General features: G+C 36.3%; 1 protein-coding gene across 1 annotated transcript; it reads left to right on the top strand.

Annotated features, from left to right (window-relative positions):
* The first annotated feature begins 1,403 nt into the window (after window positions 1-1,403).
* LOC140852801 (MLO-like protein 11) lies at window positions 1,404-8,278 on the top strand. Its single transcript, XM_073246364.1, has 13 exons — window positions 1,404-1,486; window positions 2,034-2,148; window positions 2,462-2,522; window positions 3,982-4,076; window positions 4,295-4,417; window positions 4,998-5,083; window positions 5,753-5,802; window positions 5,999-6,039; window positions 6,133-6,297; window positions 6,391-6,426; window positions 6,634-6,701; window positions 6,831-6,891; window positions 7,631-8,278. The coding sequence occupies exons 1-13, from the start codon at window positions 1,404-1,406 to the stop codon at window positions 8,033-8,035; spliced, it is 1,389 nt and encodes a 462-aa protein (XP_073102465.1). The 3' UTR covers window positions 8,036-8,278.
* The last annotated feature ends 6,571 nt before the right edge of the window (window positions 8,279-14,849 follow it).

Raw genomic sequence — 14,849 nt, 5'->3', positions numbered from 1 at the left:
TTCAAATATTTGCATCGACTCAAAGTTCTATGATGGTAATTTTTCTCCATGCACAAAAGATGAGGTCGAGCATGCCACAGATGCAGAGAACGACCCGCCTGAATTTCAGGAGAGACTAATGGCCTTTGTTCTTCACCATTCGGTTAAGAGGACACTGTCTGAAGTCAATCAGAAGACATGTATGGAGGCATGTGATTGAATCCATTAAATTATCAAGATCTTATCTGTTACAGATCAAATTCTATAACTTGTACTTTTCTCATGTCATTAAAAACATCACCATTCATAGTTATGGTTTGAATTGTTCTATTTAGAAGCCTGCAGGCACTAAGCTTCAATTATTTTGGTTAATCATAATTCTGAGCCATCTTTATTACATATCAAAAATTAAAAAAAGAAAGTCCACTGTGCAGGGTCATGAGCCATTTGTATCGTACGAGGGTCTGGAACAGCTTCACCGGTTTATTATTTGTCATGGCCATAACACATGTATCCTACAGCTGCTTAACAATGTTGCTGGCTGTTGTTAAGGTTTGCAATTAAGATGCCTCTCTGATTATCACATTCAACAAAATTTGGCAGTCTAAATGTAGCATCTTTAAATCAGATGATCCAAAGGTTTTTTTTATCATTAATTGCATAAATTTTTTATCCACATACATTTCCTTTTATATTTCCTAAACCAAGCATTCTACTTTCCTTTCATCCTGTTCTCTAACTTCATAAGTCATGTAGTTGGTGGTATGAGCCCCTGGAGAATGATGTACACTGAGAAAGATGATTATATGATAAGGCAACCAGGCCAGTGTTTTTATGTCTCTAGATCAAAAAAAGATGATCCTATGATTACAGGAGGCTTTGTTTACAAATTCATGCCATGTGATATGGTCATTTTTATACATATCTATGTTAAAAAAGAAAGACTCTAGACTAGGTTGTGGATGAGCAAAATTCTTATGAAGATTAGTGGGGTTTGCATAACCTTATGACACAAAGGATGAAATGCCCACACCTGCATTCATAATTCTGCGCAAATGAACTTATACTTTTTGAATTACAGTTAATTACATGTGTATTAGTCTTCATAAGCCAACTTAACTTGAGGGGCACTGAACAAATTTTTTTTTTTGCCCCTTCTTTTTTCAGTTGTCACTTGCTGGTGTTTTCTGCAATTTATTTCTCTTTCAATCTTGCAACATTCACCAGTCTGTCATGCTATGCATCTTGTAGTAGTGGAAGATTGGCGCAAGGTTTACCGAAATGGTATTAGGCTCATACCAGCTGACAATCGGTTTGGTACAGTACTGATATGTATTGTTCCGAGCCGAGGTATATTAGAGATGAAAGGTCGAGAGAAGTAGAGGGGGGAGAGGGAGAAACCCTAACCCTAGAACGAGGAAACTATGGGGGAGAGACAAGGGGAGAAAGAGGGAGGGGAGAGGGGGAAGAGGGAGGAGAGGGAGGGGGGAGAGAGAGGTGTATTGAGGTAGGGCACAAGTGTTGGCATTGATCAAGGGCGATGACATTGTCTTCGACATTGTTTGAGAGCGATGGAGGAGAGGAAGGAAGAGAGAGAAGGGGGGAGAGAGAATGAGAGCTTATAGAGAGAGGGGAAGGGAGAAGAGGGAGGAAGAGAGAGGGAGGGAGGGGGAAGAGCGAGGGTTTTACTTTGTCAGTGGCAGTAATCAGAAGCCCCAAACCCCTAACCATCGATTGGGCTTGGAGATGTTCACGAGGGCCTCCAGTCATTGATGAAGGGTGACAGCGTCGGTTGACATCGGTTGGTGTTGAAGAGAGGGGGGGGGGGGGAGAGAGAGAGAGAGAGCAAGAGCAGTCGAAGTAGCCGAAGGAAGGGATGGGGTTTTTATAAGCCAAACCATCCTGATTTCTGTTGCTTCAGTTCGGTACAGCTTGAACCACCAGTTTGTGTCAATTAGCAAACACTGGTTGGCAGCTTAGGTTCACTATTAATGTATTCTGGTCTTTCATAAGGAACAAGATACGTGCATGTGAAAATCTTCATTGCAATGCAGTTACAGTTATTCTCAACTGAATTGCAGCGGTGCAACCAGTGCTGCTACTTCCTTTCTCTACTATTTTGATTTAAAACCTTTTGCCCTGAGCTTTGGATGGTTTAAACTATGGCATGTAACTACATACAAAGAACTTGCTAATTTCATGTGTACTATCATTTATACTTCTGTCTGATTTTCAATTATTTCTTGCTTGAGACTCAACAGTTGCTGCTTCCATCATTTGCCAGGATACATGTGTGACTAAGTGTAGGATCCCTGTCAAGTTTATGATTTGAAACCATGCTACCATCATTTTATTGAGCAACAGCAAAGTGCACTCAGTATCTCCTTATGAGAAAAAAATATCATAGTTGCAACGGTCTTCTACAAGTTCAGATCAATGCTTTTATAGGGGCCTAAAGTGGTACGTTCTATGTTATTCTCAGATACATACATGGAGAAATGGGAAGAAGAGGCTCATCGAGAAACAACATGATTCATATTCTGGTAAGTATTTTTAACAGTGTCTAAAATACTGGTGGTAAAATCTTCTAACAAAATGATAGACAGTCATAATATTCAAAATGTAATTTATGATACTTTAAATAAATCAGTTAAAACTGACAGATGGCGAATTGATGTGACAAGCACAAAAGCACAGCCATAACATACTAATAATCTACATCAACGGGCATGTTAGCATTATCGTGAGCCTTATTTTGATTTTAATTCTAGACAAATATCCGACTAAGAGGAAGGAACAGCATATGTTACATTTCGGTTAAGGATTTTCCTTCGTAGTCTTATCTTGCTAAACCATATGAAACACTTTGAACAGATGAAGCATTAACTGTATATATGAGTTCGTTGCTGATTGTATAGAACAAAGTTTAATTAGTTAAAATTAATTAAGCGTTAGCATTTTTCTTCAGCCTTTTGCTTATTGCAGCAAGTAGGTTGACAAACATGTGTTTCATCTGTCATAGTCTGTTTCCGGTCAAGAAAACAAAACACTTGCATTGCATGCTTATGTGTCAGAAAATATTGTTGCAAGTGGTATCACCTAAGAGTCCATATTTGTTTTCCCAAGTAATTTTGATTTCTTTGTGAAAACCTCCCATCACGTTGCTAAATCTAAGATTATCATGTTTGTTGGAATACTTCAAAAAATTGCACAAAGTTGAATAGTAGTTCCCTATGCTCACCCGAAGCTCAATTGGGCCTTTCTGTGTCAAATCGCCATCCTTCGCTAGATAAAATTCTTGTGGATGCAATAGCCATCAAAGTTCTCTGGAGTTTGTCCTCATGTTGATTATTTATTTCAAGCATTATTTGTTGGGACTAAGAGTGACTATCTTTATCTCATTTGAAGAAATGGCCAGATCTTATAGAAGCAATTGCTACAAAGCGTAGGGATCATATAGAATGGAAGTGTGGTGCTCTGGCATCACATTGTAATTTATTATCATGTAATGCATATTTATTTCATGACACGTTGATTTTTTTTTTTTTTGGTCAAGAGTCCATACCTACCTTGAAGGCTAGTGGAAATTGCCTGCAAATGAAGTTATCATCCTCATAAGAGTGCTTTGGAAATTGTCTTTTGATATGGATGGCATCATGGCATGGATGTTATTGTTTCATTGCCTCATGATTGGTGGAAGGTTGTCTCACAGAATATTGTGCCAGTTCTCTGGTTCAACCACCAATTGTGCTACTTTTTTCACTTGCTTTTGAAAATCTCCTTCGACATAATGCTTCTGCTATCAAATGGTGATTACCTGGATTTTCTAATTCAATGACTTTTTCATGTATTCAAGGCATTGTTTGAGCTTTTTGCTAGTTGATGTCCTGGGAGTACTCTTCCATCTGAAAGACAAAAACAATTTGGAGGGTCATTGGCAGTAATTTTTGTTGTCCTCTGATTTCTTCAATCATCTTTATCTTCTTGTTTATGTATTGACAGAAATCACCAGAACATTGACAATGAGAAGGCAGTCAACATTTGTAAAGTTTCATTCGTCAAGTGCTTGGATCAGAAACAACTTTGTTGTTTGGATGGTAGGTTTAGTTATGTTCGTGACAGTAGTCTAAAGTCTTAGATGATTTGGAAGCCATAGAACAATGTCCTGTAATATTGTAGAGAGAGCAATCAGAAGAAAATAATCACTTTTGGAAATATTAGGCACATAATGTTGCTTAAATTGTTTTTCTTTCAAATTTACTGTTTGCAAACAACAGTGGTAATGACAGTTTGATTTATCATGTTTTCTGTGCAGACCTGTTTTTCCGTCAGTTTGGACGATCTGTTGTACGAGCAGACTACCTTACCCTCCGCAGGGGTTTTATATTGGTATGTCATCTTCTTACTAGTGAAGATGCTTGGTGGCAGTTTTATATTGGTATGTCATCTCCTTAGGAAGTTAGTTTTGCATATCAGATTTTCAATACTTTGTCGATGCTCATGCTCTTTTTATTGTAACAATAAAGAGAAATTTCTGAGGCAAACTGGTCTCCACTGTTCCCTTAATTATTTTCCATGAGATTGAGATTGCACCAATCCTGGAATAGGACTCAAGCATATCTTATATGTTTCTTAGTTTTGTTCCGTGAAATTATATTATCTGCTTCTATCTACTTAAGCATATCATTTGGTAATATGTACTTATTCAGAAATATTTGGTGTTACTTTTGGTCATGTAATTCCTTTTAAATATTTACTGTTTGGTCTAAGGTAATAGACTATCTCTCCACTATTCATTTACTGAACTATATCCATGGTAAGCCAAAGAAGATATAGGAAAAGAGAAGAAAAGCTTCAAGATTCTATATTGCTTTGGCATGTCTCCTGGTTACTTGGCCTAGAGAGCTTTATATCACATATCCTGAAAATGGAAGCTTTTATCATTTCTGATAAAGATGAGCTGGCTTATTGAAGTCTAATATTCTATATTGAATATACACCTTATTTATTTATGGCAGAACCACCATCTTACACCAAGATATGATTTTCATAGCTACATGATACGCTCCATGGAAGAAGAGTTTAAGAGGATTGTTGGTGTAAGGTAAGTTGTAAATCGTTGAGATATTACAATTTGGCACAAATTTGGTTGGAGTACCTTTTCTTGTACATCTGTTGATGTTCAAATAAAACAAAAATGCAGACTATTGGATCTGTAGTTTCTTTAATTTTTCATGTTTACCTCTGAAAATCATCCAACATTTCCATTAGAACCACAGCCAACCTGGATATTGGGTATTCTTCATCTTTCTTCCATGAATAAATTGTAAATTTTCAGTTAGCCATTTTGTGTTTGAGGTATTGTTGGGAATACTAACTTTTACATCATTGAACTGGGAATAATCTAAATATTCTGCCAGCCAGTTTACAGTTTCATAAAAAGAAAAGATAAATTATTACATTTCACATCCTGATTAACAGTTGATTCAGTTGACTTTGGACTTGAATCACTAAAATTTTGGACATATTTCTCAGTTTTTGATGCATGATTTTTGGAGCTGGATCCATTAAGTTTTTCCCATATTCTTTCCTGGCTTTTTTTTTTTTTTTTAAATAAAAAATTCAGCATATTTCTTATTGATCATCTCTAACAAAACTTTGAATCATGTGAATAAAGTCAAATATGTTGTTTCAGTATTGTGTTGAATTATCAGCTTCCTTCATAAACTGCCATGTGTCTATTAATAATTCTGTTTGTTCCTTGCTCTTGCAGTGCACCACTTTGGGGTTTTGTTGTTGCTTTCATGTTATTCAATGTAAAGGGTTAGTTGTGTTCTGCTTAAGACACATTTTCTCAAATTTTTCTCCTTCTGTGGTGCCACAAGGTTCATAATCTCCAAATATAAAGAAAAACATTTTTTTTCTTTTCATTTCTTTCACTTTGGATATCTCAATTTCAATTTGGCACTCACCTTAATTTCGCAGTTGTTTATTGTGACAAAAACCACTCACATTGCAGGCGCTAATCTTTATTTCTGGATAGCCATCATTCCTGTCACTGTGAGTACTGGATTGCAGGGTTATCCATCTATTGATTGAGAAATATTTCAGATTTAATGCATGATTCTGATATTTACTTGCCTGCTTATGCAGCTCGTGCTTCTGGTTGGTGCAAAGTTGCAGCATGTCATTGCAACCCTGGTATTGGAGAATGCTGGCTTGAGTGGATTTGGGCCTAGATTAAAACCTCGAGATGATCTTTTCTGGTTTAAAAAGCCAGAACTCTTATTGTCTCTAATCCATTTCATTCTTTTCCAGGTTAGTTTTTCTTCTTCCAGTATTTTGACATGCAAATCTGAACTAGATGGCTTTACTTAAAAAATATTGTTTTTGAATGGTTCATGTCTGCAGAATGCATTTGAGTTGGCTTCGTTCTTCTGGTTTTGGGTACATTTCTTGGCCCTCTCTTCACTTTTTTCCTTCCAACATATCAGATGCTTCCACTTGGAGTATGTTATATCTCATTGATTGCTCCATATAGATAGCTGGTTGTGGAACTCTTGTTGGGACAGATAACAAGCATGACTTTGCACACTGGCTACATTTGAGTTTACATCTGCATGAAACTGATTGTGTTATCTTATTTATGGACAGTGGCAATTTGGATATAATTCCTGCTTCATCAGGAATCATTTTCTGGTATATGCTCGCCTTATCTTGGGGTACGCTAAAGCAGTAACATTAATATTTTATAACAGTTGAAATGGGTTTGATGTGAAATCTTCAACAATTAATAGAAAGCTCTCGGATGATTGATTTTTTTCACTGGCTAAGACTCTGCTTCTGTTCAGGTTCGCTGGGCAGTTCCTCTGCAGTTATAGTACATTGCCTCTCTATGCATTGGTCACTCAGGTATTAAATCATAAAGTGCTTGTTAAGTTTTCAGTTCTGGTCATTAACTGCTTTAGCTATGAAACGAATTTTTATGAGAATGCTGGTGGCTGAATCAATATATGCACAAAAATTTAAAATTTCCAACTAGAGCATTTTGGTAATGAATGAAGTGTAACTAGCAAAGCAAAATGCTGGGTTGTTTTGGACAATCATAGTAATCATGGTATGATGAGAATGCCATGAGAAAATATTGGAACAGTTGAGGGTATCTAGCTTGGCTTTGCATAAAATGGCAAAAAGGTACTAATATTAAATTACAGATCTGGCACTTGTTCCCGTTAATTGTAGGTGGTAAACTGCCTATACTGACTCTAAAAAGAACTGCCTCTAAAATAAGCAAGTCCTGATAAATATATACATGTATAAAGCTTTATGCCCTGTCAATCTGCTTTATCCATCTAATTCTAATAACCAATTCTATATATACATGCATGGAAGGTTGACTATTATAGATCATGAACAAGATAGGTGTATATTATGGGATAATCATCGTATATATTCATTTCTTTACTGCCATTACTTTGCTGAAATTTCAACTAGAGATACTTGTGGAATCTTCCTGATGTTCATTTCAATGCACGGCAATTGAGTTTCTACTCCTTTTTACTCTTTGTACTTGCCCATCGGCTTGATGATAGAATTGTTGGAATTTTCCATGTGGTCAGGTTCTTTTTACTGATTAGTTTCATTTCGCCAGATGGGTTCAAACTATAAAGCTGCACTTATTCCACAAAGAATCAGGGAGACTATCCATGGATGGGGAAAGGAAGCGAGGAAGAGGAGGAAGCACCGGCGTGGCATGGATGATTCAACAATTCATACAGAAACAAGTACAGTGTGTTCTATTGAAGAAGATGAGGAGCTGCTTATGGATCCCTCTGTTAACTCTTACATAACTATTGAGTTGCAACCAACATCTACCACTACTGCTACTGTCACTGATAGCAACCACTCTACCATTGGTAATGGACATTCTAACCATAGTGGTGCTGAAGCACCTCTTCTCCAGTCCTCATTGTCTGTACCTTCGTCTCCAGCTCAGTCACAACTTAGAGGAAATGGGATTTCACGGTCAGTTTCTATGCCAGTATGGAGGGGATGAATAGAATACACATGTAAGTGTTCGTATGCTGGTTAGGATTGTAACCCATCTCTGTTAAACTTTAATGCTCAGCTCTGCATATAACATGATTTCAAAAGAAATGACAGTTACAAGAATCTTTTGATAATTCTGTGCCCTGAGGCTCCTTCCCTTGTCATTTCTCAACACACTTGTTTGTGAATCCAAAACTGAATTCTTGTACAAAAGAGAGAGACAAAAAGAATGAACACCTCTTATTTTCAATTCTTCCTGTACATCCTTGACCTCAAGCTGTGTTTTATCGTAGTCGCAGCCTTTCGCCATCAAAGGCATATTTGTGGAACCCAAGAACCATGAGATGTATGGTTGATGTTATCCTAATTATGAGCGAGGACTTGCTAGTGTTCTAAGCGTAATAAATAGTTTGTCTTCAGTAATGTCCTTATTGATCAGGATGGACTGTGAATACCATCTAGTAAGGGGTGGTATGCTCGGTTAAATTAATAAATGTATTCGGTTATGTCCTTCAGTTATGCTAACTTTTCTCCCACATTTAATGTGGACAAAACACGATACATGGGTTGTCACCCCCCAAATCCGGGACATAATACGGCCATGCTACCGAGGGATGGACCCACGATAACACGAAGCCAAAATTCATCATAATCATCTAAAAATTCGTCAAATAAAAAAGATTCAATTCTATTATTCATCGAATAATCGAACCAATATAGGTTCAGAGCATCTAAATCCAAAAGTAAGTACTAACCCGAATCTCAACATTCATAAATAACTACAAATCCATGATTATAAAATAAATTAAACTTTTGTTGCCAAATTTTTCAACTTGCTGTGCCGATCTTCAAGCTTGGATTCTTTTTGCCGATCCTAACCTTATTTCTCTGTTAAAAAAGAAAACAAAAGGAATATGAGCTACACTAGTCCAGTAAGTAGAACTTGCGCTTCCTTATCGGATCAAACATAAGTGTTTCATGATAATGCAATATTTAGAAAATAATAGATAATGCAAAATAAAGCATTTCATAAAGCATATAACAAAACAAGTTATAAACTTATCATGCATGCATAAATCATGTATATTTCACAATCATGAATCATAAATCATTTTCATCATGTATTCATGTCATGTTTCAAAACATTGCTCACAGACATTCTTGCTAAGGTCACTATTATACCCGTGACAGGGCCATGTTTCTTAATCGACAGAGTTCTTAATTCATGTGCCAACTTTATACCCGCTGGCAGGGCCATATTTCGTGTGGATGCTAGCTCCGGATGTCGACCTTCCCGAAGGGATTCATTCATAGCCATCTGAGAGCCTTTGAAATCTTTATATCTTTTTCTTAAAGCATACATATACATAGATGGGAAAACAATGAAATTCATGCTTCATAATCATGCTATTTTCATAAGACATATTCATGAAATCAATGCTTACAATAAAACATGTTTTTTCATATCACATATGCCGATCCTTAGTTTATAAAAAAATTATGATTTCATCAATAGCAATTCTTTGCATAAAAACATGTTCATTTAAAAATAATAAGGAGCATAAGATCTACTTACCTCGATTGTCCCGGACCTTTTAATCTTCCTTAAAAGAATCAGACAGTCCTATTTAAAATATCAAATCATCATCAATTTCTATTCCATAAATATAATAAGATTAAATCATAAGTAAAGAGGACCGTTGACCGAATGTGTCGGACTATCCAGATACCAGGACAATTTAGGATCTTTGATCTGAGGGTCAGATTCAAGTGACTTGATCAAGAAATCGTGAAACACAGATCGAATTAAGATCAAGTTCAATCAACAGGATTCTTTAATAATGATTTTGAAAAATACTTGATATGGTCAAATGAGGTTGACATTCAGCACGGATATCAAAGCAATTTCAGATCATTTTATTAGAGTCAATATGAGCCTCTAAAAGATGAAGGCATGACTCGATACAGGATTCATAGACCTTCTTAGAGAAAGAAAGTCGGTCATGAGAGAGAAAGTAGAGAGAGAAAGTGGAGAGAGAATCTTCGTATCCTTCAAAAGTGACAATCATGATTGAGATCATCAGAGGTTATATCAGGATGACTTAATATGGATTAACCATGATCGATGTTATCAATTTCGAAGAAGGATCGGATCAGGATCTAGTCTACTGCATGAATTTCGGAGCAGTCTCAGATCATCATATTTTTATCTCAAGTTTACCCTAGGGTCTGTGATGCAATCAGAGAGAGAATGACCCTAGAAAGACGAAATCCATAAAAAGAGATAAAAGGTCTAGAGAGAGAAAATAGGAAGAAAATCTAGAGAGAGAAAATGAAGAGGGAAGGTAGAGAGAGAAAGTTCAATTTTAGAGAGAGAAAGACTTAAGAGAGAGATGAGAAAAACTTTCTCTCACATGTATTTATTATTATTATTATTATTATTAATATATATATTTCTTTTTCTTTTTCTTTTTCTTTTCTTTTTAGAGAGAGAAAATAGAGAGAGAAGAGAGAGAAAGAGGGAGAAAGAGGGGAGAGAGAAAATTTTTCTCTTTTCTTATTTTTTTTTTTATTTTTTCTATTTTATATTTTCTTTTCTTTTCTTTTTCTTTTTCCTTTTTCTTTTTCTTTTCCTTTTCTTTTCTTTTTCTTTTTTTCCTTTTCTTTTCTTTTTCTTTTTCCCCCCGTGGCCTTCTTTGGCCGGAATAGTGGAGGACTAGAGGGACGTTGCCCGTGGTCCGGCGGGCTGTGGCGGCACGACCGGTGGTCCGGCAGCGACGACCGACGGCGATGGAGCCGGAGATGGCCGGCGGCGAGGTTCGGCCAGTGGGAAGTTAGAAAAAAAATGGAAAAACAGGGGACCGCCCCTTTCCTTGAATTTTCTCCGGTCATTGGCCGATCACCGGCGGCCATGACCTTCGGAGAAGATAGGTAGAGGGGTGGGGGTCCAAACTTAGGGGTGTGGCGCCATGGACGGCGGCGCTGGTGGCCGAAAAAGGGAGGGAGATGGCTCGGCCGAACAGAGCAAAACATGATCTTGGCTCTTTGTGGATTTTTCGACGAACCCGACGGCCGGCGAGGGTGTACGAAGCCATGGGAAGGAGGGGAAGGAAGAGAGGAAGGAGGGTCGGGGCTTACCTTCGACTTCGGTGAGGTTTCCGGCGAGAAATTGAGGTGAACACAAGAACAGGATCGGGAGCTTCAACGGAGAATTCCGGAAGAAGGAAGAGGGAGATCTCACGGCTGGTCGAGGCTGGCTTTTGATGGGGAGAAGGGGATTTATAGGGCTCTTACCAGGGGTTTTCGATGGCCCCGGGGAGTTCTTCTCCTGATCGGACTTAGGGAAGAAGAAGACTCCCGTTGGGAGTCTTCGTCCTCAGTTTTTTTTTTTTTTTTTCTGGTGGGCTTTGAGCTGGTTTTGGGCCCAATTGGACCGGGTTATCACATTCTACCCCCCTTAAAAAAAAATTTCATCCTCGAAATTTAACATACCTTCATTTTCAAATAAGTGTGGATATCTCGTCCTCATATCATCTTCAAGCTCCCAAGTGGCCTCTTTCTCTTCATGATTACTCCAATGAATCTCTACATACGGAATGATACGCCGTCTTAGAACTTGCTCTTTTCGATCAATAATTTGGAAGAAAAATTCTTTATAGGTTAGATCTTCATGAACTTGCAATGGCTCATACTTTATTACACTGTTTGGATCAAGTGCAAACTTTCTCAGTAGTGAAACATGAAAGACATTGTGTACTTTGGATAAATCTGGTGGTAAGGCTAGTTCGTAAGCAATATCTCCTACTCGGCTTAAAATTTCAAAAGGTCTAATAAATCGCGGACTCAGCTTGCCATGTCTCCCAAATCTCATGACACTTTTTGTAGGTGATACTTTTAGAAAATTATGATCACCAAAGTGAAATTCTAATTCTTTTCTTTTTCTATCTGTCCAACTCTTCTGTCTATCCTGTGCTGCTTTGAGTCTTTCCTTGATTAGATAGATTTTCTCTCTAGCATCTATCTATTATCAGTAAAATCCTTCCTTATTTATAACTAACGTATTTTATAATATCTTTTGATTTAAAGGATTAACATTTCTAATCAATTCAGACCATCACGCTTTTGCTGCGCACTCTGATCTCAACTTACCAAATTATCTAGGTTTATCAAAAATAAAAAATATCTTTGTATATTAAATCAACCAAAGATAATTCAACTTTCAGATTTCAAATACAATTTAGGGTAAAATTTAAGATTTCCTTGTTATTACTATCTCTTAGACATAGCACATCAAAATTAAATCTTCATCCACCTTCTATGTTTGAACTTATTACATAAGCTTCATCACTCCTCAAAAATCCAATATGTCTAGAATTAATTTGAGTTAACCTTCGATTTACCTTACAATCATTTAGACAACTTCCAAATCAACTTTTCTTTGCAAAAAAATTAACATCAAAATCAGCAAAGTTATCATGTCCTTTATCCATATAGGTTTAGCATTCCAATGTCATCAAATATACCTAACATAATATATCAATACCTCCCACTTCATTCTAGGGTCAACACTTCTCGTACTCAGGTCAACCTTGCTAATAGAAATCTAAGATATAACTCGTCAATTCTATTATAGACATCATATGTCATTTATACATAAATTTCATCATAATACCTATTGATTTGAAATCAAATTATTGAATCCTTTCTTTTATATCTATCATGTTCCTCATGATCTTAGCTTCAAGTTCAAATATCATTAAAGTCACAATCCCGAATAATGATAACCTTAAGCTCAAATACCACTTAAGTCATATTTTCTAGTGATCATAACCTAAACTTTATATCATTCTATCAGGTCCTTAATGATCATAATCTTAAGCTCTGATGTTATCCATTATACTCCACTCGGTCACATCCTATTGATCATACATAAAATTTTGATATCACTTTATAATCTCAATGATCTTAAACCTAAGCTCTGATACCATAAAATGTCACGCCCCAAACCCGGGACATAACACGGCCATGCTACCGAGGGATGGACCCACAATAACACGAAGCCAAAATTCATCATAATCATCTAAAAATCTGTCAAATAAAAAAGATTCAATTCTATTATTCATCAAATAATCGAACCAATATGGGTTCAGAGCATCTAAATCCAAAAGTAAGTACTAACCCGAATCTCAACATTCATAAATAACTACAAATCCATGATTATAAAATAAATTAAACTTCTGTTGTCAAATTTTTCAACTTGCTATGCCGATCTTCAAGCTTGGATTCTTTTTGCCGATCCTAACCTTATTTCTCTGTTCAAAAAGAAAACAAAAGGAATTGAGCTACACTAGCCCAGTAAGTAGAACTTGCGCTTCCTTATCGGATCAAACATAAGTGTTTCATGATAATGCAATATTTAGAAAATAATAGATAATGCAAAATAAAGTATTTCATAAAGCATATAACAAAACAAGTTATAAACTTATCATGCATGCATAAATCATGTATATTTCACAATCATGAATCATAAATCATTTTCATCATATATTCATGTCATGTTTCAAAACATTGCTCACAGACATTCTTGCTAAGGTCACTATTATACCCGTGACAGGGCCATGTTTCTTAATCGACAGAGTTCTTAATTCATGTGCCAACTTTATACCCGCTGGCAGGGCTATGTTTCGTGTGGATGCTAGCTCCGGATGTCGACCTTCCCGAAGGGATTCATTCATAGCCATCTGAGAGCCTTTGAAATTTTTATATCTTTTTCTTAAAGCATACATATATATAAATGGAAAAACAATGAAATTCATGCTTCATAATCATGCTATTTTCATAAGACATATTCATGAAATCAATGCTTACAATAAAACATGCTTTTTCATATCACATATGCCGATCCTTAGTTTATAAAAAAATTATGATTTCATCAATAGCAATTCTTTGCATAAAAACATGTTCATTTAAAAATAATAAGGAGCATAAGATCTACTTACCTCGATCGTCCCGGACCTTTTAATCTTCCTTAAAAGAATCAGACAGTCCTATTTAAAATATCAAATCATCATCAATTTTTATTCCATAAATATAATAAGATTAAATCATAAGTAAAGAGGACCGTTGATCGAATGTGTCGGACTATCCAGATACCAGGGCAATTTAGGATCTTTGATCTGAGGGTCAAATTCAAGTGACTTGATCAAGAAATCATGAAACACAGATCGAATTAAGATCAAGTTCAATCAACAGGATTCTTTAATAATGATTTTGAAAAATACTTGATATGGTCAAATGAGGTTGACATTCAGCACGGATATCAAAGCAATTTTAGATCATTTTATTAGAGTCAATATGAGCCTCTAAAAGATGAAGGCATGACTCGATACAGGATTCATAGACCTTCTTAGAGAAAGAAAGTCGGTCATGAGAGAGAAAGTAGAGAGAGAAAGTGGAGAGAGAATCTTCGTATCCTTCAAAAGTGACAATCATGATTGAGATCATCAGAGGTTATATCAGGATGACTTAATATGGATTAACCATGATCGATGTTATCAATTTCGAAGAAGGATCAGATCAGGATCTAGTCTACTGCATGAATTTCGGAGCAGTCTCAGATCATCATATTTTTATCTCAAGTTTACCCTAGGGTCTGTGATGCAATCAGAGAGAGAATGACCCTAGAAAGACGAAATCCATAAAAAGAGATAAAAGGTCTAGAGAGAGAAAATAGGAAGAAAATCTAGAGAGAGAAAATGAAGAGGGAAGGTAGAGAGAAAGTCCAATTTTAAAGAGAGAAAGACTTAAGAGAGAGATGAGAA

This window comes from Elaeis guineensis, chromosome 12 (assembly GCF_000442705.2).
Source record: "Elaeis guineensis isolate ETL-2024a chromosome 12, EG11, whole genome shotgun sequence".
Classification (NCBI taxonomy): Eukaryota; Viridiplantae; Streptophyta; class Magnoliopsida; order Arecales; family Arecaceae; genus Elaeis; species Elaeis guineensis.
Note: the sequence above shows the minus strand (reverse complement) of the source record. Positions and strands in the feature narration are given on the sequence as shown.